This window comes from Podarcis tiliguerta (assembly GCF_965153285.1).
Source record: "Podarcis tiliguerta genome assembly, chromosome: 9".
Taxonomy (NCBI): domain Eukaryota; kingdom Metazoa; phylum Chordata; class Lepidosauria; order Squamata; family Lacertidae; genus Podarcis; species Podarcis tiliguerta.
This window is the reverse complement of record NC_139542.1, coordinates 17,900,379-17,928,198: the sequence shown is the minus strand read 5'-3', so window position 1 is coordinate 17,928,198 and position 27,820 is coordinate 17,900,379. Positions and strand designations below refer to the sequence as shown.

Here is a 27,820-nt window from a genome sequence, read left to right as displayed (position 1 = left end):
TTAGATAAACAGGTACCGCTCCGGCGGGAAGGTAAACGGCGTTTCCGTGCGCTGCTCTGGTTTGCCAGAAGCGGCTTAGTCATGCCGGCCACATGACCCGGAAGCTACATGCCGGCTCCCTCAGCCAATAAAGTGAGATGAGCTCCGCAACCCCAGAGTTGGCCACGACTGGACCGAATGGTCAGGGGTCCCTTTACCTTTACAGAGCAAGATATGCCTTTTGCTGGCTTTTAATGAATTTTCTAGAAATTAATGTTAACAAAACCAAATAAAGTACAGCATAATTTAAACTGAGTGGGCCCGGAGACATCCACACTATTCAGCACAGCAGATAGGCAGGCATAGTCTATGTGACTCATAGTGACATAGTGTACAGCCTTAATGCCAAGACAAATGATTGCTTAGTATGGGGTGTACTGATGCCTGAAGTGAGGAACACATTACAAAAATGTTAATCTGGCTTTGCAGAAGATATGCTAAGGCACACGTCTAAGGGCAGGGTATAAACAGACATGAATTCAGATAATAAAGAATTCTGGATAATCAAAGCCTGGACAATGGTGATTCTATGTTGAATTTATCTCTTTTGTTGTACTCAGAAGGAAGATTGTACCAATCTGTTAGGGCAGTCAGTAATCTACCGTCTTTGAAAATACATTCAACCCCTTAGATCTTTCTGTATGCAAGAAGTCCGCAGTTGTCTGAATTTTCTATTTTCCATTCATTACCCAATGCTCATCTTTATGAATGGCTCAGTTCAGAAACAATGACAAACTATGGCTTGCATATTATTGTTGTTTATTGTAACCCAAACCATGATTTGAGTTTCCAAAATGTATAATCATGACATGGAGCTGCTTCTATACTTCCACTACCGCATCACAGTTTCTGATTCTGGTTTGCAAGCCAATCTTAAACTGCGCTTTGTCAATTCAGACATCCCACCAAACCATGTTTTGTCAGGATGTGTGAACTGAGCCACTGTGGATTAAATGAAAACTTTAAAAACTTCACAGTCAAAATAACCATTGTTCAGAAAGACTCATGAGCAAGCACACAAGCATTTCTGCAAGGCGTAATTTAAATCAAACCCTATGAATGATGCTTACAGCTGAAGTGCTGATTATTTCTTGCCTAGCTGTCTGACAGAGCTGCACAAAGCTCTGACGAATGCACACAGAAGAGTGAATACAAATAGAGGCTGGAGCCAGAATGAGGCATATTCATTTTGACATAATGAGGCACAACCATTATGAAGGCAGTGCAAAAGAAAACTCAGCAAAGCAAATATATAATTCTGCTGGATGTTGTAAACCCAAAACCCAACAAGACAAGGACAAGAGAAAGTAGGGCTGTAATAGCAGAACTCTTCAGTCAGAACTTTACTCAAGCTGGATCTTCAGTGGTTGGGAATAGACCATTTATTCCTCCACACTGTGCTTACATTTAGCAACAGTTTTGTGTGGATATGGAAAGAGCCATATTAAAATATAAAGGTATTTCCAAACATGACTGGAGAAAATAGGACCAGTGATTCTGTCAGAACATAGTATTTGTAGCTCCACAAATTTGAATAAGATTCACTTAGACAATGTGAAGTTAGGGGGCCTCTCGGAGCCTTTGAAATGCATCTGGAAGTTCTTCAGAGAATGCATACCTTAAGAAGAAGCAGAAGGTCTAAAAAATATAACCTAATACCAAAGCACAGGCATGGCAATTCTGAACCCTGACCACAGGCACCACCTGATACCTTCATGCACCTGCCAGGGTCCACTGGTGCGCTGATGCCTGCTTTGGCACTCTTGCCTGCCCACTTTCTCTGATGGCAGCTGGGTTTGGGAAGCTGCCTGCCATGAGAAATTCGCCACAGAGCTCTAGAGAACCCAATGGAGTGTTGTGCCAAGCCATTGTGGGAACTTAACAGAATGGTCAGCTTTCCAGGATGAGCTGTCACCATAGAGTGAACATAATCAGATTTCTATGAAAACAATGCGTTGATTATTTCAGGTGGAGTATTATCCACATTTTTTTTGTTTGTTATTACAATGAGATTATAAGAAGCCTCAATAGTAGGCAACATCTAAGTAGATACGACAGCTACAAATCTATTCTGTAGCTTAGTGCTAAGGTGTGAAAATGGACAAGAGCAGAACTGCATTCAAAAACTGGCTTGCTAAATTTATAAATGCAAGAAGTTAATGAAGATGGTGAGTGTCTTCTTTTTGAAGAGACCCATAAAACTAGAAGTGACCAACAGTGAGTTCAGTATTGCATTTATGCCCCTTGGTTCTATGCTTTCTCCAATGGGTTCCCAAAGTGAAATACAACCTCTCTACGGAAGGAAGTCCTGTTACCAATATTCATGTGCATCTTCATTTGCAGTTGTATGCCCTACACTGACTGTGTTGTTGTTGTTAGAGATCATCAGAAGACTCCCTGCTGCCAGCCCCCCCCCCAAAAAAAAACCTTTACTTTCTCTAGGGAAGTCATATCTGGAGTTTGAAGTGAGTCTTGTGTGGCCCACCCGCCACCATTTACTTAATTTGTTGATCGCTCCACATTATTCCAAAATGGATGTTATTTAGCCGAGCTACTTCTTCTGTTTTCTTCAAACACCCAGGTAGGTTATTACTTTTTAAAAAGCAAACAAACTGGTAGGACAGAATATGATCCACATAATCTCTAAAGCATTTGCTGTATTAGACAGCATACTGGATGACATCAACTACTAAATCTGGACCAGAATGACTTAAAACAAATTATTTCATTCTAGAAAAAAGGAAAAGGAACCCTGTCTCTGAATATGACTATATGCAGCTGTCATGATCTGCTTCCCAGATGTGTAATATCAGCCAGCTTCAGGGTTCTTGACCTCTGCAGTGCAGCCCCAGTTCTAATGTAATCGCACTGCTTTTGTCTCCCCTCCCCTCACTTTTTACAGAAACTCCTGAAATAAAGCCACACATGACAACACACAATTTCATGCCTAGCCTCATGTATTTTCTCCCAGTAAAAAGAAGAAGATGGGCGTATCACTGGTTCCACCCCCACACAAAATTTACCTTTGTGAGAATACATCTCTGTAAGGGCTCCCATGTTGAAGGGCAATTCCATAGCCTCGGTCTGCAATAGTGTTTCCGATAGTGTAGAAGGAACAATCTGGATCATTCAGAGCAACATATTCCAAAACTGCTGCATCCCACACAAAGGCATAGTTTCCATATTTGACCTGGTTGGGGGAGAAGAAAAAGGAAAGCAAATGCTGAAATTTCACTCCAAGAAGAGGTAAAAATTATATACCCTCTAAAAGCTGATCAGGCTGAGTGAGGGTAGATATTCTCCAGCACCATTTTCAGTGTATAAAAAGATGAATAGATACCCCTGTCAGAAGCTCCCTGCAATACAGAAGCATATTTATTTATTCGCCTAATTTACACCCCACCTTTTTTCCATGATGGAACTCAAGATTATGCATGTAGGGATTCCACAGAAGAGGTCTCCCATCCAGGCACTGACCAGATCTAAATCTGCTTCTGCTTCAGCAAGGTAGCTGCACTTTGTGCCTTCAAACCATGGTTTGGGGCAATATTAAGAAACACTACTATTGTCATAGGTTCTTGGATGTAGCTTCCAGTACTTATTTATTATTAAATACATATATTTAGCCAGTCCATCATCAAATGATTCCAAGGTGGGTGACAACATGGTAAAAAACAACTATTTTTCAGCTCCCAATTGCAATGGCAGCTAACATCCCATAAATGAAGAGGCAATCAAGTAGGTTTTTGCACCAAAAATGTCAGCAATAGACATATGTGCAGGGAGAAGGAATTCCACAACCAGGACACTACTGAGAAGGCTTCACCACCCAATGTATTTTCCCAGTGGTGGGACAATGAGAAGGGACTCAACCTCTGATTTAAGGATCTGGGAAAGCTAGTGTTTCTTTAAATACTTGGGCCCCAAGTCATTTAGCATACCACTCAGCTGTCCTGCTTTGAGCAGAATATTCCAAATTTACAGAAGCCATCTCGGCTTCTGGTTGGATCCTGGGATGTCCTGTTTTGGCTCCTGCAAGAGCATGGCCCCCAAAGATGCCGGGGGGAGGGGGGCTATGCTCCTGCAAGAGCCCTGAAAGGCGTGCATCTTGATTTTCCTCTGTGGCGTGTTGGAGGGTATGATTTATTATGCCTTCTGTTTAGGGCCTCCAATTGTGGCTTTCACTGACAAGCCTGGAAAAGCATGCATCACAATGATACCCAAGCACAAGATTTATCACACTCTAGACATGATGGGAGAATCTGCCTGATACCAAGTAAGACCATTATTCCATCTAGTTCTGTATTGGCTGTACTGACTGCCAGTGGATCCCCAGGGTTCTCTGCCGGGGGATGTTGGGGACTGAACCAGAGACCTTCTGCTTGCAGAACAGATGCTCCGGGCTATGCAGGGGTAGAGGCCAACCTCACACAGAACTTCCAATTTTGGTAGGAGCTCTGTGTCCTTTGTAAAGTGTAGTTCTGCCCTTAGATTAAAAATGAAAATTCCTATTGAAAAGCAATGGAAGAATGAGAAATGAGCTGATTGTCAACTCTGTACCATCTCCCCACATTCTCCCTGTATTCCCCAGCGGCGTACATATAAGTTCTGCTCTTCCATTAAGTGATTCCACCAGTCAGTCAAGCATCGAGAGCACCAGCTTGATTTTCTACACACCGCCTTTTCTCTGGCTGCCTGGAGAAGTCATGTTTCTTTCTCTCCCTAGTCCCACACAGCACTTTCTCCTCAATACCTCCAACCAATTACACCGTCTCCAAAGGAAACAAGCTCATTAAATGTACAAAGTCAACATGGAATAAATATGTAACAGCTAAGTATAAAAGAAACAATACAAAACAGGCTGTCTGGGGCCAGGCAAACCAAAAGGGAACGGGGGGGGGGGGGAAGTACTCATACACAGACTAAATAGAATAATAAATCACATGGTATCATTATATCATGCTTGACGATATAGATGATATTTGCAAAATCTGTTTACATACAGGAGTTACTGAAGTGCTTCTTCAGACCAGTTCCTCATTTCTAAGATGTAACACACAGGAGACACTTTTGTTTGGGATGTGTTACTCTCCACCCCACCCCCAAGAGCAATACATCTTTTCTTAAGTAAACAAAGCAAGCCTGGAGAGAAACTGTATTTTCTGCATGGCCATTTAGAGCTGAAGAAATGTTTCTGAGAGAAATTTTAGATGCAGAAATAAGGAGAGCTGTAAAGACTCATACCAAGCTTAACTCTGACACTAACATGGCCCAGTCAGGTGGAGTAGGTACTTCTCTGTGGTGGCACCCTGACTGTTGAATCCCCTCCCCATAATGCTGTGTTTGTCCTGCACATCATTAAAGATAAGTTGAAAAAACTGACATCAGTTGAAAAAAATAAATGTCTAGTAGCACCTTATAGACCAACTAAGTTTGTTCTGCATATAAGCTTTCGTGTGCATTCGTGTGTGATTGGCTCAATGGGTATGGTAAATGGGTCTTAGAATTAAGAACCCTCTACAATCCACTTATCCCACTGAATATGCAAAGAAACTATGCCACACTTGTTTACCATACATATTGAGCCAATCACCCATCTCCTACTACCCTTCTGAGAAATACCCCACCCCACCCTCCCACTATGTAGAAGGGTCTGGTGAGTTCTGCTTCAGTGTATCTGAAGAAGTGTGCATGCACACAAGAGCTTAAACCAGAACAAACTTAGTTGGTCTATAAGGTGCTACTGGACAATTTTTAATTTTTAAATTATTTTTATTTCGACTGCGTCAGACCAACACGGCTACCTAACTGAATTTTTGACATCAATTGAAGATGCACTTGTTTGTCAAGGCCTTTGCAGCAGCGTGGTTGAGGGTTTGATGTCTTGGCACTCCTCAATACTAGAAATTGATTTTAGCTGATATTAGTTTGTTTTAAAATGTTTGTATTGGTTTATATAATAATCTACCTGTAAACCTATATTTTGGAAAGCGGTTTGTCCATTTACTATGCTTTCAGACACCTCTGAAGCTATCATAACCAAATTTTGCATTTCGGTTTATGAGATCAAGTAGCAGGTTTTCAGCTATGTTTGGATACAACTGGACACCATTTGGAATAGAAAGACAGCATATAGAACCTTTCAAAATTGCACTGCTTTTTTGGTTGCTTAGAATTCCTAAGCAATGCATGGTACGAGACTGCTAGTTGATTATCATTTTGACCATGTTCTATGCTACCCTGGGCTCCTTAGTGAAAAGTGTGGACTAGAAATACAGTCAATCAGTCAATAACTGTTTATGGATTTTGGAAGATGGCGGTCTTATACTTTGCTGTCCTGGACAAAGGATTTAGACGCAGCCTCTGTCCTTTTTTCTCACTTGGTTTCCCCACAACTGTTGGCTTTGATCTCTAGCATGGAAATTCAAAATCAGAACAGGAGCCATGAGCTAGCAGCCCATGGTTCCAATGTCACCTCATTTTTGGCCTTATGCAAATTATTGCCTCTTATCCTCAAACCCCACTTGCAGTGGGCAGACAACAGAGCCGTCCTGTATCTTAAAGGATTATGACAAGAATTATTGGGATGCAGTGTATGAGTGCTCCGAGTATGTTTAGCAAGAGCATGGTGCAAATACTTTGTAGTGTTATGGACTCAATCATACTGGCCATTTTTTTTAAAAAAAAACACAGTGTACAGTGGTACCTCGGGTTACATACACTTCAGGTTACATACGCTTCAGGTTACAGACTCCGCTAACCCAGAAATAATGCTTCAGGTTAAGAACTTTGCTTCAGGATGAGTACAGAAATCATGCTCCAGTGGTGCAGCAGCAGCAGCAGGCCCATTAGCTAAAGTGGTGCTTCAGGTTAAGAACAGTTTCAGGTTAAGAACAGACCTCCAGAACGAATTAAGTACTTAACCCGAGGTACCACTGAATGTACATTGTTGAGACTGAAACTATGATGAAAGGGGCAGCTGGACCTGCAGCTGGTGAAAACCATTCTATTGGAAACACTGGCTGCTGCTACCCAATGCCTGAAGCTGTTCTTTATACCTATCCTTGTCTACTGGTAAAAACCATTGCCCAGACTTCAGCTAGCAAATTAATATACTTCTAACTCCCCTAACCCCTCTATGCTGATGAACTACAACTCCAAGGATCTCTGACCATTGGCCATGTTAGCTGGGGGTGGTGGGAGTTGGGAGTCTAACAGCATCTGGTGGGCCCCAGGTTCCCTGCCCATCATTGAGATATTGCTATTGGCCTGGTTGCTCTGATGTCATGGAGGGACAAGGCAGCCTTGAGTGGCCACACATAGAAGACTGGGAAGCAAAGGGTTTAAATTCCAAGTCTGTGATCAAGTTTTGTTAAATTATACTGCAGATATATCTGAATGAAATATATTCAACTGAACGAAACCCAGATTATTCTTGCTACCTATAGCATTTTTATAACTGGGTCTCTGTAAAATGGGCTAGAGTAGATGAACTTTAAGTTCCCTTTTAGTCAGCTCTGTTATTGTGTGACCCAGCAACTGCATGTGAAAAGGAAACCTGCTAAAGATGGAACTCAATCATTCTAATATCACTCACTGCTCATGGCAGATTTGTATTCCTGAATTCTACATTTCCACATCATTATATTGCCATTTCGTGTGGAGATAATGGCATTTCAGGGTGGCAGCAAATTGGAATGTGGAGCACACGCTACCTCCCGAGCACACAGGAGCAGCAAAGCGAGATCGGCATGAAGGAAGCATATTGTCATTCAGCAGGAATCATGACTTTGTAGTCAATCAGGATGGAAAGCATTAGCACTACAAACCATACCCTTTGTCTCTCCACCACACTTTGCTAGCATTAACACATCTACCACCAGGGAGAGGCTGCAAAAACGGGGGTGAGGTGGGGATGGAATGGAAAGTCTGAGAATAAGATAAAAATCTCCCATTCCATTATCACAAAACCAACCAGTGAGTGCATGAGTTCATAAAGGCCACCTCTGCTTTTCCAGTTCACTGGACATAAGTGAAGACAGTACAGTGATTATCTAGCCAAATTAATTGACTCCCCGTTGTTGTTGTTTGTCTCAGACAACTCGGCAGGAGTTGCCATTATAATGGGATGTATTTTGCATTATTTGCATCCCACGGAAATGTCTAAGCACGCCACTAGTGATACATCAGCATGTCCACAATGAGTGGGTGTCAATGACATGTTCTAGGACTCCCCTACACTTAAGAAACATAGCTGCCACACACAGAGCCAGGCTGATTCTACTTAGAGAAGGGTTAGGGAACCTGTGGTTCTCTAGATGTTGTTGAACACTTCCCATCATTGCTGACCATTGGCCATGCTGACAGGGACTGTCACCACCATCTGGAGGCCACAGATTCCCCATCCCAGACTTCTGCTGGAGCTGTTCCAAGAACAAAGGCTCTGCACTCGATTTGGGGAGCATGAAATGCATGACTATTTATTTATACATTTGCTTACCTGCCCATTACAATAAAATAAATCAAACAAGTAAATCAATTCCAAAAGCCGACTATATAAGCTCATATAAGACTTGGCATGAGTTTATTTTAGAAGTGCTGATAACATTCCTATGGTTTTTTCATTAGCTTCTGCCACTGCTCCCTCAGGTAGTCAAGCCAATTCCCAGCACTTATTTAGATGTTCAGATGTGCTATGCCATACTGTTCCATTTTTACCCATTCTTACAGCTTAGTTCAACAGAGTAAACAGCTTGGAATCATGGGTTTAATAGTCAACCTGCCAAGGATATGAATGCATAGAGCTGCATGATACTGAGTCTGACCAGCTAGCCCAGTGCTGTCATTTCATTAGCCCATGAAGCCCAGCATTGTCTGCTTTTACCAGCAGGGTTGGCAAAAGGGCTGTTTCCCAGGCTTGCTGCTTCGGGCCTTTTGACACTGGAACTAAACCTGGGACTACTCTGCTTGCAAAACATGTGATCTATGTGTCAGTATTTTCATCCCTCTCATTGCAAAGATCACCAGATCATGTTTGTTTCACCTTCTGTCTCAGAGAAAGGAGGGGGCGGAAACCACTCTTCCAGACTTCTGTCCCTAGCACTGTGCCTGTTTCCTTTTGATCTGTCTAGAGACAGGATGGCAGTATGAGAGAGCTGACTCTCCCGTACATGTTTGTTATGTTCTTTTATTTGTTTAATCAGTAGGGGGGGGGGGAATTAGGTATGCAACAAAACCTCCACAGTTTTGTTTCTGTTACTCTGCTGCTTTTGAGGTGCTCACAATAGCAACTGTGAGTCCACGGCACCACAACCTGTTCCAGAGGAACAGTGCTCCAGTGCTCTGCTGTTCCTGCGCTCCTGTGATCAGAAGGTCGACACCCAGCCCATGCAGGTGCTGAAGACATGGGCTGTACATGGGTGTACGGTCACTATGATGGAGCTCTGCCCCTTCTTAAGAACACAAGAAGAGCCTGCTGGATCAGGCCAATGGCATCCTATTCTCACGGTGGCCAACCTGATGCCTGTGGGAAAAGCTCAAGTAGGACCCGAGCACAACAGCACTTCTCCCCTCCTGCAGTTTTCAGCAACTGGTATTCAGAAGCATTGTTGCCACCTACCGTGGAGGCACAACATAGCCATCGTGCCTAGCCTTATCCTCCATGATTCCAAGCTATTCACTTGGATGAACTAAGGGCCACTCTGTTTATTCATTGCGGGTACATGAAAGAGAGGTTTTTCATAGCTTTAAACCGTTCCATGAAGAAAAAAAGACACAGCCCTCCTATTCCACCACTTTGTGTTTTGCAACAGCGTTTACTGCTGTTAAGAAGAGCGGTGGTGCTTCAGGGATGCTGTTAGATTAGACAGGCAGATCAGAGAGATACATTTTGCAGGCAGAAATATAGAATGACATACTCTTTTACCTTGGCTCACAGCTGCAGGCCAGGCAGGCACATGAGTGAATGCCGGAGAGAGAAAATGCTCTCCCTCCATACAAACACCAGCTTTACCCAGTGCTGGAGTTTGTCTCTGATCAGGTCTTTATGTGTCAGTTTTACTTACCTCATTCTAGATGTCAGCAGCTTCCAGCCATGAAACATTTGTATGCAGCACCCCCTCCCTTTTCTATGCATTCCAGAAAGAATTAAGGAACACATTCTAGAACAGTAGTTGTGTTAGTTGGTTGCAGCAGCAGCAGCAGCTATCCCTGTGGCATGAGCTTTCTTTGGCAAAAAGCACACTTCTTCATCAGATGCATAAGGCAGTGGCGTAGCGTGGGGGGTGCAGGGGGGGCCGGCCGCACCGGGCGCAACATCTGGGGGTTAGGGTTAGGGGGCGCAAATCCACGGGTTAGGGGGCGCAAATCCACAGGTTAGGGTGCGCAAATCCACGGGTTAGGGGGTGCAAATTACTTGCCTTGCCCCGGGTGCTGACAACCCACGCTACGCCACTGGCATAAGGTCAACAGTGAATGTGCTGAATGTCTATATGCACATAGATTTATGGCACGGGTGTCAAACACAAGGCCCGCGGGCCGAATCCGGCCCGCCAGACCTCGTCATGTGGCCCGTGTAGTCTGGTCTATATATATATCTGTGAGGGAAGCTTGGGCTGCGGTGCGCGCGCAGGGCGCCTCGGGTCCCTTCTGCGCAGGGGCAGGCGCAGGCCTCCCCCTCCTCCAGCTACCTAGCTGAGACTTATTTGACACGGCGAGGGCGGGGTTGGATATGGGAGGCCGCTGCTGCTGCTCGCAACTTCTTTTCGGGCTCGCCGGGGTGAAATAAGTCCTGGCGGGAGTGCAGCGCGCCTGCGCGAGGTGGAACGCGGAGAAGGGCAGAGCCGGCTTCGCGTGCGTTGGAGAGAGGGAGACCGAGAGCGCGCTTGTGTTTCGGGAGCGCGCCCTGTGAATACTCGGGGCGGCGTGCTTTTGCTTTGCTTTTCTTTATTTATTTCTTTAGGCGCGTTTCCGCGCTGCCCAATGAACAGCATCCTCCGCCTCTGGGGATTCGTGATTCAAAAGCAAATTCGATACGCAAGTGCATGTTTTGTAAATAACGTCAGGCGCGGCTTCCGCAGGGTGTGCGTTGCAAAAATTTATATATGGGGGGAAAGCTGATAAGGAATTGGTTTATTTTTTAGGGTATTTACACATCATGCAATTTTTCCCTCAATGTTATTACAGGGTCCGGCCATCAGTTCCCACCCTCCTCAAAGGTTTAGGGTAGGTAGCAAAGGGGGGGAAATCCAAACAAATGCTCGATTAAAAATTGGGGAATGAGAAAAATTAAAACCTGCACATCTTGTGTAACTTAAACACCAAGCCAAGCAGGAAACAATTTTTATGTTCATATATGTATTCAAATGAAATCAAGGTGTAGTGTTCCATGAGCCAGAAGCTTTGCATTACTTAATCCAGCTGTTAAAGGTGTCATGGGCTTTGAAGACACTCGAACTCGAACCAGCCCTTTGAGGGTGACCAAACTGCTGATGCGGCCCCCGGTGAATTTGAGTTTGACACCCCTGATTTATGGTATAGTTTTCAACTAAATCATACTCAGATTAGACCCATTGAAATTAATTAACCAAAGTTTGCTATCCTGCTAGGGTAAGCTCAGTCAGTAGAGCAAGAGACTCTTAATCTGAGGGTCGTGGGTTTGAGCCCCACGTTGGGCAAAAGATTAGCGCATTGCAGGGGGTTGGACTAGATGACCCTCATGGTCATTTCCAACTCTACAATTCTATGATCTCCATGAATGCTAATGGGTCTACTCTGAGTAGGACTAGCATTGAGTACCATCTGTGGTAGTTATATGTAGCCTGCTGTTCCACACAGAGCTGAAAAGCTCCCAAGGCAGTTTTTACGGGATTAGACTTTGGATGAGAAACCAACAGAGACTTGTGGTGCAATTTATATAACTACATAGGAAATGAAAGTAACCACAAGAAGTCTTAGTTCCAACAAAGATACAATAACATCAAGAGACAATACAGTGGTGCCTCGCAAGACGAAAAGAATCCGTTCCTTGAGTCTCTTCGTCTAGCGGTTTTTTCGTCTTGCAAAGCAACCCTATTAGCGGATTAGCGCTATTAGCGGTTTAGCAGCTATTAGCGGCTATTAAAGGCTTAAGGGATTAGCGGATTAGCTGCTAAAAGGCTATTAGCAGTTTAGTGCCTTAGAAAAAGGGGGTGGGGAGCGAAAAAAAATTGCAAGAATCGCAAGACATTTTCGTCTTGCGAAGCAGGCCCATAGAGAAATTCGTCCTGCGAAGCGCATTGAAAAACGGAAAACCCTTTCGTCTAGCGGGTTTTCCGTCTTGCGAGGCTTTGTCTTGCGGGGCACTACTGTATTTAACTTCATAATTACCAGTTACTACAAAATGATAATTGATGGTATAACAGCAGATGTGGAGGGGGAACCCTTATCTAGCTGTGGTGTTGAGGAAAATCCCCATTTGCTATGGGGAGGGGGAGCCTTAATTGATGTAAACACTGCCAGGTTTGCACCAAAGTAACTGGACACAATCTAGCACAGAATTAGGCATTCTTATGTCTTTTGAATTCAATGAGGTTATAGAAACCTAACTTTGTACTGGACTGTGGCCATTGCTGGTTTAGATGTTAAGATTCCATTAAACAAATAACCCAAGATTGCATCGACCTCCTGGTCTGACATCTTCAGCGTTATCTGAGGGTACTTCAAAAGAGTTTCAAAATTCTGTACAGATCCTTTTTTCTTCCTTGAAAGCAGCCCCATGTGTCAACTTGCTTTCCCCACATAGATCGCTCTCCTCTTAAGTCTTGAGACTCACTCCCAGTCCCTTCAAAGGAACTCTTCAAAGCTGCTGGGGGCATGAACAGAAGAGCAATGGGGCAAACTTGATTTGTGCAGTTGTGAATTGCCAGAACTTTTTTCCCTTCAAGCTAGAGCCTCGTTTCCATTTTAAAAAAATAGTTCAGTTTTAATGTTTTGCTGTAGGAACTTAGGAAGCTTCCTTATACTGAGCCAAACCATTGGTCAATCTAGCTCAGTGTGGTCTACAATGATTGGCAGTGGCTCTCCAGGGTTTCAGGCAGAAGACACCCCCCACCCCAACCCTAACTAGAGATGCTGGGGACTGAAACTGGGACCTTCTGCATGCAAGGCCTGAGGTATGGCATTTCCCCTAAACAGTGATGAATGAGCTGCAAACTCTTGTTCAGTTTCAGTTTAGTGTCCAGAAGTACTTGTGGCCTTCAGAAGTTTCCCAGAGCTATTCAAACCTCAGGCAGTTTGACTGCCTTTCAGCAGTGGCTGGTAGGCAGGGATGTCATTGCACACCTGGTCTTCCAGCAGTGGCATTGCTGTGCTTACCAGGTGTGTGTAGAGGGACTACTGCCTCCCTTCTCTCAGTATGTGTAGCAACACTACTGATAGGAAGTCAGTGGTGCCTCCTCACTAGTCACTCCTGCTGCCTGTTTTTCTGGCCTTCAGAAGGAGGACTCAAGCCATCAGGGCAGTGGGTTGCAATTTCAGAGGAACCTCTGATGGCTTCTACATTTTATTTATTCTGTTTATTAGATTTATGTCCCTCTATATCTCTCTGTAGCTGAGCGGCTTGTGTGTTTTCTTTTAAATGCACTAAATTAAAAAAACCTCCCAAACCTCACGGAAATAGAATTTTGATAAACATTCCACACATGCATATTCTTGCAAGGAGGTTAAGGTCCAGTCTCCCCGAAGCTGCCGGTCTGCTAGCCAGAGATGGGGCTAGGCTGTTCCTTCCAAATGAGACCACTTCAACTATTTGTCCATCTAGCTCAGTAAATATTGTCTGCTCTACCTGGCAGTAGCTCTGCAAGCTCTCAGACAGAGGTCTTTCTGACTGCCTGCTGCCTGATCCTTTTAGCTGGAGATACCAGAGATTAAACCTGTGACATTCAGACTCTCCAGGGTTTCAGGCAAAGGGCATTCCCAGGCTTACCTGTAGATCCGCTTTGCATGCAAAAAGTCCCTGGTTTAATTCTTGGCACCTTCAGATAAGGCTGTGAATGTGCTTTGTCTTCGAGAGCCACTGCTGGTCAGTGCAGACAATATTGAGTTAGATGGACCAATGGATCTGACATGGTAAAAGGCAGCTTCCTTTTACCTCTTCCTATGGCCAGAGCACTCAATAACTATAATATGGTATTGTTGTGAGGTAGCAATAGGGCATGACTGAAATAACTCATTGGGAACCAGATGTCCCTTGTACAGGTCAAGACCTGTTCCTCAGTTCAGTAAGCACCTCCCAGACCCTGATCCTAGAAAGCATCTATTGACAAAAAGGCTGTGGATCACTGACTGAGCATCTGCTTTGCATGCAAAGGATACCAAGTTCAATTCCTGGCTTCTCCAGTCAAGGCTAGGATAGTCCCCTGCCTGAAACCTTGGTGATCCACAGCCAGTCAATGTGGCTAGGTGGACCCAGGGTCTGTCTTAGTATAAGGCAGCTTCCTATGTCCTGTCCTTTTCAGGGCACACTGGCTTAAATCTGGTAGTTTTGTGTATCATGGTGTCTGTATGGAGATATCTCAAAACCAGTCGTTATGATGCTGCGTTGGAATGTCGGTTTCTATCTCTGGCTGTAAACCAGAGGCAAAACAAGTATCTCAACAATAGATAATATGGCTTCCTGGAATTGAGCCTTCTTCTATCAAACATACCCTTAGTGATGGATGTTGGGATCAGAATGTATTGTATTATGCCATCAGTTACATGACGCCTGCTCTATACCAATTTCAGCATGCTTTATCTATCAAACCTGGTGAAATTTATATCCAAGCAGATGTTTATTACACCATGTGACACATTTTATATCCATTATGTGATCTATGTTCTTCATTTTGGCAGGCTGTGCCATACATCTTTTCTGTAAGCGCTTTTATTTGTTCTTATATATGTTTTGCCATATTTTATGTCCCAACAGGTCCCCAGTTTTGCCTTACAACTCACTCAAGAAGAAAGGCCACGCGTAAAAATTCTTATGGTCCAATTCCCTTTTTGGTGCATGCGAAGGTATAATGCCATCCTACCTGCTGACACTTGATTTCAGTTGGGAGAAGGCTTGCTACTCTGCTCAGTTCTATGACTTCCATCCCAATGAACTTGTTTGATTTGGGAAACAGAAACCAGAACAGATGTAAGCAATGGAGGGTAGTGTGGCATGTTCAGAAGGAGGTGGAACTGTTCATCAAGTTCTGTTTTCCTTTATGGGGCACATTCACTCTCACAGAAATCTTTTGGCATTTCAGCTGTGATCCTAAATGAAGGTAGGAAAACCTTTCAGCCTCAGGATCTCCTTTTTTTCTGGGTAAAGTTCCAAAGGCTGTGGTGGGTGGGGCTGAAAGCAAAAGTGGATGGAGTACTGAATGCAAACATTTGTACAGTAGGCTGGTTTCTGCAGCCAACACATACACACTCAACACATCCTTCTCTATCTTCTATCCAGACAAGCAAGAACGTTATCAGGGTTCAAGGACAGAATTCCAGCCGGGCAAAAACTGTTGGAGAGCAAAGCAGGACCAATGAGGAATGTGGTCTGGGAGACTTTCAAGAGCCAGACAGAAAGGCCTGGATGGCCGCATTTGCTGCCTCTGGTCCTGAGGTTCCCCTCACTTGTCCTGGAAACTCAGATATCAGATGTTACCAAGAATAACTTACATTACGTTAGTCTAACCTGCAGATTGTGGTTGCCATAAGCAAGACACCATACCCACCGAGACTGATACTGGGGGACCCCACATACACATCATCCCAGGATCCTTCACAGTTATCTCCACACCTCAAAGGCGGAGTTGACAATGGGTCCTGAACCATTTGGCAGCCCGAGGCCTCCCTTCAATCAGCACTGCTCTAGAACTGGATACCAGCAATAGCACCTTCTCCAAAGGAGATCAGAGCCCTCTAAAGACCCACAAGTAAGTGAGGCAGCAGGAGTCCAGTTACTGTTGCATATACATAAAGAAAGCTCTTAGCTCACATGCTGCTTATACAGCCAGTGCTCCCGCTCACGCAGGTCTTCTGGCCTAGAACCTGCCCTGTTGCCTGTATCTTAACAGAATCCTTCCCACTCCCACTGGTGCAATGAGGTACTGTGGAGGGGGCTTTCCCCACACAAGCAACACACAGCTTCCCACTAGCAATCTGGCTCCTGGCCTCATATAAGTATGAGAGACTGTGTGCATATGAGAAAACTGTGGTGTTGTGCATTATTTTTATTCATGTGTACAACATACTTACAAATACAACTGCAAAGACATTCCATCTTACGGACATGGTCGTGAACAGCCCAGGCCCACTAATTTATGTCCAGGCCAAAGCCCCTTGGTAGCAGTACAGAGGCTTGTATTATACAGAGGCTTATCTGTTGCTTGTATTATGGATGCATTGTATTTTGTAGTCTTCTTGATATATTGCCAGTTATTTATGTGCCACTCCATGCTATACTCCATAGAATACACACAGTATGTTTGCTTTGATTAAAAAGCATTCCTGGGGGGATAGGGAGGAACTTACATACACCAATCAACCATCCCGTAGTAGGAAAGTGGAAGCTGAAGAAGCAATAAACTATTCCCTCCCACCAATGCTTTGGCATCAAGCTGAGAAAGGCCTGATGTTAATCTCGACCTCCTTCTTCTGCAGGCTGTGAAGGAAATAAAGTGTGATTGCAGCCCAGATAAGATACTCTCAGACACACTTTTTCAGACATTCCCCCCACTATATATCAACTATTAGAAGGAAATTGATTTATAAAGTCACCACATTTTTGAAGTAGAAAGCCATGCCATCTATCGCAATTTCTTTAGTAAAAGTATTAAATATGTTGGGACCACATTCCACAGGATGGTTTAGGAGCCTGCTTTCCCTCCCCATCATCAGCTATGCACATGCTGATAACTGCAGACTGGCCTTTACTTACAACAGGGGGCCAATAGTTTACTCCTACTTAGTAATCTGCCCCACCTTCCCTTCTGTTGAGTCATGGTTTGCAATTTACTCCAAGCTTTAAAAGGCTGGTTAAATAGAGGGAAGTCCTCTATTGATCTCTAGGAGTGTGTGTGTATGGATCATGGTCCAAATAAATTTAATACAACTGTTTAATAAACAAGGTCAAGTGACAACATACCAGAATCCTTGCATTTAGACCTGCTGTTTCTCAAAGGCTTATGGTTCCATTGTCCCTTCAATGTGCCTTCAAATTTTTCATCAACTTAAAATGAATGGCAGCAGGCCTGCCTCTAAAAGCAGTCACAAGGACATCCTGTTCAACACTGTTACTCAGTGTCCTCCCGTACATACATAGCCAAAATGAAAACTGGAGTGAACATTGGCATTACTCATCAGCCTTAAAAGAAATACTACTTTTAACAGTGGAACTCTGGGCCAGGGAGCTAAATGTGCAGGAAGGAAAGGTCACATACAATCAGAAGGAAGTAACACCTCACTAGGGTTGCCAAACCTGACCCTCTCTCCAGTCTGGAGGGAAGTAAACTCTAGTTTTGCCTTCTAGCTAACACGGTAGAAGCTGGAGGAGAAGCCTCACACACTTACCATCTGGCACAAAGCACCATCTCCTAGGAGTTCTTAATGGGCCATCACATTCCTTTTTTAAAAAATGGCTCATCTCCCAGGCAGTTTCCTGAATACAGGAAGATGAGTCCAGGGAATAGGAGTCTGATATACTGTTTAACCCCCCAAACTTCAATTAAATTCTAACAGCTACTGGACCCAGGGATTTAGGGGGATCTGGCAGCCACAAACTCATAATACAACAAACTAGTATAGAACTTCTGGTTGAATTAGGAAGACAGTATGACTATCTGAGCAATTGCAAAAGCATCCTCTAACTTAAGAACAGAAGAGGGGCCTGCTGGATTAGGCCAATGGCCCAGACAGTCCAACAGTCTGTTCTCACAGTGGCTGACCAGATGCCTATGGAAAGCCTACAAGCTGGACAGGAGGGCAACAGCACTCTCCCTTCCTGTAATTTACAGCAACTGGTATCAGAGGCATGTAACTTTTGTTCTTCCAGTTCAGCAATTATCATGCTACCCAGTCACAAAAAGCATATTTCTGTTCCTTAGCTACACTCTTATAATGTAAGTGCAATATGATGACACTTCTGTGTGGTGGGGCTTAGCATTTAGCAGCAGATTTATGGCAGAAATGGACCACAGTAGCTTTCACACTTCTTCACTAGTAACTCAGCATTAAATTTCATTACTGCTGTGGTTCAGCAGTGGTTCTAAAGAGCATCTCAGCGAAACCTGCTTTCAAGGGATAGCTCAAGTGGTCATGGAAATAAAATGGCTTCTATCATCCCCGGCAGAAATTTCTGTTAGGACATGTTTATCAATGGCAGAATTCTCGATTTAAATGGCCCACATTGCAGCATGAAATTATTACTTCATGCAGTGAATTGGAATGAAGAAGGCTATGTGAAGAAGAAGCACCATGCTTCTCAATAGGAAGGTTGCAACACTATAAGCACACACTTGAGGAAGTCTCATTGGATTCATTGGAATTCTTGCTGGATCAGGCCAGAGGCCCCTCTGTCCTCACAATGGCCACACATGGGACCATGCTCATGGGACACCCACAAGCAGAGCTTGAGCACAACACGCTCCACTCTTGTGATTCATAGACATAATGTCTCCCACAGTGGGGGGTAGAGATAGCTATTGTGACTAGTAGCAGTTGATAGCCTTATCCTCCATAAGGATTGGTTCTTACACAAGCCAATGTGAGCTCCTTGGCTCAGGTGGCAGATTGACAGGAATGACAGCTGACGTTCTTCTACCTGCATGCTGCCATCATGTGGCCAGCTACAGGGCTGCCTGCAAACTCATGGACCAGTCCATCCCTTGCAGCTGCTGTCTGCCTGCCCACCCTAAGAGAGTGTGGGACCTAGGCACGCCTGCCAATGGCTGCTGCCGGGGAGCACTGCTGCTGCTTTGTCACCGTGGCAAAGTTTAACAAAACTGTTCAAAGTTGAACAAAAGTGTTTTGTCATTGCTATTGTTGTTGTGATGATGCTTAGCCTGAAGAGAAGACTGAGAAGTGATATGATAACTCTCTTCAAATATCTGAAGGGCTGTTACATGGAAGATGGAACAAGCTTGCTTTCTCCCACTCCTTTCAAAGTACAAGGAAAGGAGATTCCGACTAAACATCAGGAAGAATTTTCTGACAGTAAGAATTGTTCAACTCTATTAATTCCTTGATTCAATGATGTTGATGATTTTGCAGTTGCAGGAAAGTGGATGGCATCACTCCTAAGGCACTATGGAGCTAAACGGCCTTGGTCCAGTATGTCTGAAGGAGTGTCTCCTCCCCCATCATTCTGCCTGGACACTGAAGCCCAGCGCTGAGGGCCTTCTGGCAGTTCCCTTGCTGCAAGAAGCCAAGTTACAGGGAACCAGGCAGAGGGCCTTCTTGGTAGTAGCACCCACCCTGTGGAATGCCCTCCCACCAGATGTCAAAGAGAAAAACAACTACAGTGGTACTTAATTCGTTCCGGAGGTCCGTTCTTAAGCTGAAACTGTTCTTAACCTGAAGCACCACTTTAGCTTATGGGGCCTCCTGCTGCCGCCGCGCCGCTAGAGCACGATTTCTGTTCTCATCCTGAAGCAAAGTTCTTAACCTGAAGCACTATTTCTGGGTTAGCGGAGTCTGTAACCTGAAACGTATGTAACCTGAAGCGTATGTAACCCGAGGAACCACTGTATCAGACTTTTAGAAGACATCTGAAGGCAGCCCTGTTTAGGGAAGCTTTTAATGTTTGATGCATTACTGTATTTTAATATTTTGTTGGAAGCCACCCAGAGTGGGCGGGGTATGTATGTATGTATGTATAAATAAATAAATAAATAAATAAATAAGATAATATCATCTTGCCTGTCATCCCAGTGTTTTGCTCCAAGGACCCTATGCCACAGGGAGAGTCCTTCCTTCAAGTGTTTGGGGGTTTGGGGGCAAGATGTCCCTTGCAGCAGCATTCACACTGCCACCACTGTGACAAAAGCTGAGGAGCAGGATCACATGCAGAACCAGCAGGTGGGTGTACTATGAGTTGTGGTGGTGGGGAGTAGGTAGGGCAGCATTTGCTCTTTATTTGTTTATGTGCAGTATTTTTATCCTGCTCTTTATTGTACAATCTCCGGGCAGGCTACAATTAACTCAATTAAAGCAACCATAGACAAGAGATAAAGAGATAAAAATAAACCTAAGATCAACAGAAGAAACAACTGCATGATCAACCCTACAACATCTTAGGTAGCTAACAAACTCGATACAACAGCAGAAACTAGTACTGGCAGCCTGGAAAGAACAGGGTGCAAACAAGTGGGTTTTAACTTGGTTCCCAAATGTCATCAGTGTTGGCACCACTTGCACTTTTCAAGCAAGAGCATTTCATAACTGGGGTGCCACTGCAGAGAAGGCCTTCATGCAGCAGAATGTCATGGGCTGACCCTGCCTTCTATTCAGTAGATATATGCACAGGATTGCACTGTAAGGCATCATTTTCCAGCAAGGGGCTGCACATCAAAGCAGACAGTTGCATCCTTTCTGATGCACTTGTCACTGCCAAATTGTTTGACATAATATGCACCCTTTCCTCTCTCTACTATAATGCCCAAATCAAAATTTTGTAGGGGATGGGGTTAATCTGAGACAAACAGACTAATAAATGCCTAACCGGTGTACAATGGCAAATTGATTCCCTGCAGGAGGGTTTTGTTATGTTTTCTGCCTCCAGGTAGCCCAGCAGAGAGATTTGCATATGGTTCCAAAGATCTCTTCCACCCATGCAGCTCATAAGGTTAGATTTACGTTAGCTACAGCTGCAGAACTGCAGCTTGTATTGTCAAGTCCCTTAACTCTGTGTTGGATCATGTTGCCCTTGCATAGCTCTTGGCAAACCTTGGCAAGCACTAAATGCGCTGCTAAATGCAGTCGTCTTTGTTTTTCTCTGTACTGTTAATAGTAGGCACAAGAGTCCTTGATTTTCTTAAGGAACGTGGTGCACATGGAAGGGTTGTTGGTGGAGATTAACCCTTTCCTCCCCTGCCATTTCCTCTGTGAATTCCCCTCTTGGAACAGTGATTAGCCCCATAAGCAAAACTTCCACCGGCACAAATGTGGGCTTTCTTGGCCCCCACCACGTCCAGGATTAATAGTAGCTGTGGCAGGGTGAGAATTTCATCAAGAGGAAATGGTCAACTGCCCTTCTGCATACACCACGGGATGAAGAAAACCGGGCTCCCATGTGTCCTATTAACAGTAACCCCAAACCCACAACAAACTTACATTCTCAGGTAATGTGTGTTTCATCATGTCATGTTTGGCCTTTATTTGTTAGCCTTTTAGTACTGGGATTTGTGTGTTGTTGTTTTTTAAAAAATGTCAGAAAATCTCTGCAATCCATTGGGGTATCGTGGAAATGTGCATACAGTATCGCTTACATTTTTAAACAGCCGTTCCTGAATTTCTAAAGCAAAAACATAACCTTTCTAAAGCTGGCACCATTCCTGGAATGTATGCTGTTATTGCCACTCACCCAACAAGCTTTTACTGAAATATGCTTCTTTTCTCATCAAGGTCATCCTAGCGGGAATGTCAGTGGTGCCCCTGACATCATCGCATAAAACTGCACCGTCATTAAATGGCTGCACGCGGCAGTAGCCTTGGGAGTGCTCTTCTCCCCTCCCATCTCTCTTGCCATTTGGCAGCCTCTCAAATTCAAGGGGGTGGAAGTGGTATTTTTAAAACTGGCCCACCTTTAGATAGCACATGCCCTAATTTTGCTTGTGACACCAATATAGATCCCTTTCATTTCTCCCTATATTTAAGTGTGCCTTTTTCCTCTGGGTGAATGCGAATACAGTAGTTTTGTTTTCTGTTCATAGGGATATTTTCATCACTCCGATGACTCTTTGCACCGCAGGGCTATTTTCCAACATACAAATAACAAAGGCATTCACTGTTCATAAAACACTTCGAAACTATCTCTTGTGACAACAGACCTCACTCATTAGAAGTGGAAAAACCCATTTTCTGCAATCACTTTTGAACATCATAATAAAATGATGCTTTCACCTATTGTTTTAGCATAATGTGGTGCTCTTCTGATACAGCCACCACATAGTAAAATTTCAAGTTATCACATTCACATCCATAATTGCTATTAACATTCATTTACTATGATGGAAGTGATGAGAGGAGAAAAAATGGCTCAACACTTCATAATCGAATTCTGAAAGATGCCAAACACTTGAATATGGATGTCTAGAGGAGAGTCAGAACAACAAGCCACATTTCATGTTTGTTGAAAAACACTGTTCTCATAGCATGCACTACTGCTGAACATATGTCACAAGTATATTCTTATGCGCCACCCCAAACTCCAAGTGTTGAGAAATTCCAGGGGTGCCTGTGCCTATGCATAGCTCAGTTTCCTTGGAAAGAAAGCCAGGGAAGTCTGTGGCACTTTAGGATATATGGTTTTATTTACACTTATATACAACCTAAGCAAAGGATGGAAGGGATAACAAACAGCATTACCCCCACCCCCAAGTATCGCTCCTCCATTAGTCACAGGGATCCAGCACACAGCAAGACATGTTTCTGTCTCTACCTTCCAGCTCTCTCAAACAAGAAAAAGCTATTGTTCTCCTGAGTACCAGACATGTGAGGGGGGTGGGGGAAAGGCTCACCCATTCATTTCTATGGAAAAGAGCACCTTCTTTTCATATGCTAAATTGTGGTACTTAGCTAGCCAGCCCAAGCCATTCCCTTGTTTGGCAGACTTCCTCTTCTACATCCTACCTTTGCAGATACAGGATCACAAGGTTTAGGAAAGGGCCCAGGGTTTCATTGAGGCTGGCCCCCTAAACTCACACCAATAGTTACATCACTAAAATGCTGTTTTTATCTGCACCATTCCTGTTCTTTAGGTCCTCACAGTCCTTGACCTCTTTGGCCCTCAGTGCCATTTAATCTCTTTGATTTTGGTGACTCTGTGGGATTTACGAAGACAGCACTCCAAAGCTACCCCTGTGATGAGCAAACTACATGGGCCTTTACAGTCAACAAGGTGAAAAGGCAGTGAGGGCAGAAGAGGCCAAAAACAGTAAAAGCAAGGAAGAAAAATGAAAAACATTCTGAGGAGCTGAAGCAGCAACCAAAGGGGAATGAAACAGTGGTCAGTAACCTCCTGTCTGTCCAGATCCATCCATCCATCCATCCATCCATCCATCCATCCATCCTTCCCTTTCTCTTCTGACATTCAAAATGAGCTCCTGGAGTGGGGTTGTGTGTACAAACCTTGCCCTCAAACACCCCGTCTCCACAGGACATCTTTGTGAGGGATGCTCTGAAGGGAGTTTCTAAGTGCATTTGGACTAATTCAGCTTGAAGCCTCTGTGCAATCAGGATCCTGATTACAGGCAGAGTCTTCAAAGTGCATCCATCCAAACATACTTATAAGCACACTTCAGACCTTCCCACTTAAAGGGGGGGGGGATTTGGGTGGTGCATGCAGGATGCACATTCCTGCTTCCCTTATTGCTTGAATGTCTGAATAGAGCATCTCTCCATCCTTTAAATGTCACTCAAGGTGACTCACATTAGTTTGAAGTGGGCTAAAGACTGTAGTTTAGTACAGCATTTGTTTTGCATGCAAAAAGTCCCAGGTTCAGTCACCAGCATAGTCAACCAAATTGGTCAAAGGCCTGGAAACAATGCCTTATGAGGAACGGCTAAGGGAGCTGGGCATGTTTAGCCTGGAGAAGAGGAGGTTAAGGGGTGATATGATAGCCATGTTCAAATATATAAAAGGATGTCACATAGAGGAGGGAGAAAGGTTGTTTTCTGCTGCTCCAGAGAAGCGGACACGGAGCAATGGATCCAAACTACAAGAAAGAAGATTCCACCTAAACATTAGGAAGAACTTCCTGACAGTAAGAGCTGTTCGACAGTGGAATTTGCTGCCAAGGAGTGTGGTGGAGTCTCCTTCTTTGGAGGTCTTTAAGCAGAGGCTTGACAACCATATGTCAGGAGTGCTCTGATGGTGTTTCCTGCTTGGCAGGGGGTTGGACTCAATGACCCTTGTGGTCTCTTCCAACTCTATGATTCTATGATTCTAAGTTCGGCTGAGAGAGAATCCTGCTTGAAACCTTGGAGAGCCACTGCCACTCAGTCTAGACAATACAGTGGTACCTCGGATTAAGAATTTAAGAAGAAGAGGAGTTTGGATTTGATATCCCGCTTTATCACTACCCAAAGGAGTCTCAAAGCAGCTAACATTCTCCTTTCCCTTCCTCCCCCACAACAAACACTCTGTGAGGCGAGTGAGGCTAAGAGACTTCAAAGAAGTGTGACTAGCCCAAGTTCACCCAGCAGCTGCATGTGGAGGAACGGAGACACGAACCTGGTTCCCCAGATTACAAGTCTATCGCTCTTAACGCCACACTGGCTCTTAACTTAATTCATTCTGGAGGTCCGTTCTTAACCTGAAACTGTTCTTAACCTGAGGTACCACTTTAGCTAATGGGGCCTCCCGCTGCCGCCACACCGCCAGCGCGCGATTTCTGTTCTCATCCTGAAGCAAAATTTTTAACCCGAGGTACTATAGGTACTATTTCTGGGTTAGCAGAGTCTGTAACCTGAAGCGTCTGTAACCTGAAGCGTCTGTAACCCGAGGTACCACTGTACTAAGTTAGATGGAACAAGGATTTTATATGTATGGCAGCTTTCTATGTTGCTAATGGTTTACAAGGCATGATACAAAAGGGGAAAGGGGCAGGAAGAGAAGAGAAGAGGGAAATAAACAATATTTTTAATAGCATCTGGCTGCTGAAGGAAGCTTCGCCTAGCTCTCTCACTGCTCCTTTTGATGCAGCCAGGCAGATATGCAAAATAATAAAAAAAAGATATCTGCAAACTTATTTAACTTTTACAATTTAGTTAGAATTTCATTTGAAGGAGCAATATACATATTTTGCAAATGATAAAATATGGAGAGAAATAAGACAGCATTTCCGGTTAGGTTGAAAATTACTAGAGACCAACAAGATTATGTAGAGGATTTGAAAGTATTTTCTTCCAAAAGAATACTCTAGATGTAAAAAATAAAATAAACAGTGAGGATTATAACTCCACCACCACCACCACCACATACACAAGCTGGCTATTCTTCTAGCTGGTTGATAACAAACCGAACACTATTTGCAACAAGGCTTTTAGGCACCAGCTTTTCCAAGACACCCCCTGATGTGTTGACAGGTTGTAAGATACTAAATGTGACTACTGGGAAAGCTGGCAGGGGATTAGGCATCGTCCCTGCCATTGCTATCAAGCTTTCATGGGTGAGTCAGGCTCAGGTATTATTCTGAAAGCAGGTTAACTATCTGCTACAAAGCAGCTGAAGAAAACCCACCCACAGTCATTCAACCCAGAGTTGTTCAACGGTCCTTGCTCCTTAAAATCCCAGACTGGACAGGAGTAGATAATTTGCAAATGGGTCACAACCCAAGTCTTTTCACAGTGTGTTTATCAAAGCTCTTTTGCTGTCTAACAATAGAAATGGCCTTTAAAAAATATGTTTCTTTGTAATACATACAAGCTTGCAAATATACTGTTGTGAGTTGGTGGGGGTGGGGGTGGTTAGGCTGCATGCTTGAGTCCCTTCTAATTCCTGGATCTGACAAGGATTCAATTGCAGGAATAGCCAGGGCCAGCTTCTTGGTGAGGTAATGGCCTGAGCATGGGTAACAAATGAATTGGCTCTGTGCCAGAGGGGGGTCTTGGCACCTACACAGCCCAGGACCTCCATACACACTGCCCAACCTTGCACTCCGGAGAGGTCACTTTGGTGCTCCTAACGTAGCAAAAACAACATGGGAAGCTGCAGTTACGAGTTACAGGTGTCTGCAGCCATAGCAGATGCTGTCATTCTTCAATGTTTAGAATTCACCCCTGGAGGAGCACTCCATTGTCTCTTAAGACAGACAGATGCCGACAAGTACAATCCAACTTCTGGGTGACGTTTTTGTTTAACATTGTAAACCCGATGTTGTGGATTACAACTTCCATCAGCCCCAACAAGTTTGGTCAAGAGTCAGGGATAATGGGAGTTGTAGTGTAAAACATATGGCGGGCACCAGGTTGGGGAAGGCTGCCCCCAATGTCTTTGGCCTTTTGAGAGTCAATATGTTCTCATATGTATAGTTAAGTTTTTGTTACAATTTCCATCACACCATTCCATTGTTACATTAGCATTGGAAAAACAACAAAAAACAAAACAGAGATCCATCAAATTAAGCTCTACTGGAGACAATTTTGTGACACCTTAGCAGAGCAGCTGTATTAGAGCAGCACTGGTGGTATTATTTAACTGATGCCCTCTCCTGTCAATGCAAGCAGGTTAACTAACAGAGCCAAAGTATAATCCGACAGCAAATAAATAAAATAAAAATAAAAATAAGAAAAAGCAGTGAAAGAAAAGCCCAGGGCTAAACAATTCTGCTGTAGTTTGTTGTATCTGCATAGAAGTCTGAATATTAATGTCGTGGGTTTGAGAGACAAAGACAAGCTTCTTTTATTGCAGAATCCAAGAGCTTTATTTCACTTGACAGTAATTCACAGTTTTCCTACTGGCTAAATATTTTGTATACCGAGTTAAATGCACTGCGGTATTATTCAAGCACATAATGATTCCTCTTCCCCCTCTTCAGTTGGGAAAAGGATTTTTTAACAGTAGAATGACTGAGGTAAAAATCCAAAATCTGTAAACTGGGCCACTGTACATCTGTACCCTATATAGAGGCATGTAATGGGATCAAGGGCATTTGGAACAGATGGATGTCAAAAGGCACAGCAAAGAATGATAACAACAACAACAGAGGGGTAGATCCAGGCTAAGTTATTCAAAATTAGGTTTCATTGAAATCAGCGTGAAAGGTTAATTGTGATTAACTTAAGTCTTGTTGATTTCAATTAACTAATTTAAGGCACAATCCCACGATCCCATGAAGGGTGTCTCAGGGGCTGTTATGATGCAGCAGACTACCCCCTCCACTTGTTCTGACAGCTATGTTTAGAGTAGCCAGCTGTGCGCCAACGAAAAAGAGGACAGAAAGAGCACACAGATTTGCATGAAATTTGCATGGTCTACTTTAGATGCATACATGCAAATTTTAAAATGTTAGTATACTTTAGATAGAAATGCATGGCATCTCACCCCAGACAGATGGGTGGGGTATAAGTAATGCATTGTTGTTGTTGTTATTGTTGTTAGACTGTGGCCATGATCTGTTGACGGGCTACTTCAAAACTCTCCTGCTCCCACTTCTAATGATTCTTTGTCTTTAACCAGAGCTGAACTGGAAAGCCCTTCAGAGAATGGAGTGCTTCAAATACATGGCTTTCCTCTGACAAACAAGGGAATGTCCTCTGTAATGCAGGACATATGGCCACCCTAGGTGTGCTTAGTCTTGGCTCTCTGATGTTGCCACTTGTTAATCTTAGAAAGCATAGCCAAACAAAATGAATCAACTTAGGTAAAGATACCCAAACGCCATGTCTTCAGGAAATCATATAAGAGTAATTTAGAATAACTTAGAATTACAGGCGTCCCCCCACATATTACGTCCTGGGACCCTGTGTGCATAAGCAAAATTCGGGTAAGGGGGAGTATCTTCTAAAAAACCTCTCAATGCCCATTTTTTCCCTATTCCAGCTCTCTCTCCTGCTCTCT

General features: G+C 43.9%; 1 protein-coding gene across 7 annotated transcripts in view; it reads right to left on the bottom strand.

The window, feature by feature from the left end:
• GRID2 (glutamate ionotropic receptor delta type subunit 2) overlaps positions 1-27,820 on the bottom strand; it is a 787,745-nt gene that overhangs the window by 93,209 nt on the left and 666,716 nt on the right. For all 7 annotated transcript variants that reach the window (XR_014501814.1, XR_014501815.1, XM_083398274.1 and 4 more), the window contains exon 14: positions 3,063-3,229. Coding sequence is in view for 5 of the 7 variants with exons in the window: in XM_083398274.1 (XP_083254400.1) it covers positions 3,063-3,229 (167 nt within the window). In the remaining 2 variants the exon portion in view is untranslated. The remainder of the gene's footprint in view (positions 1-3,062; positions 3,230-27,820) is intronic.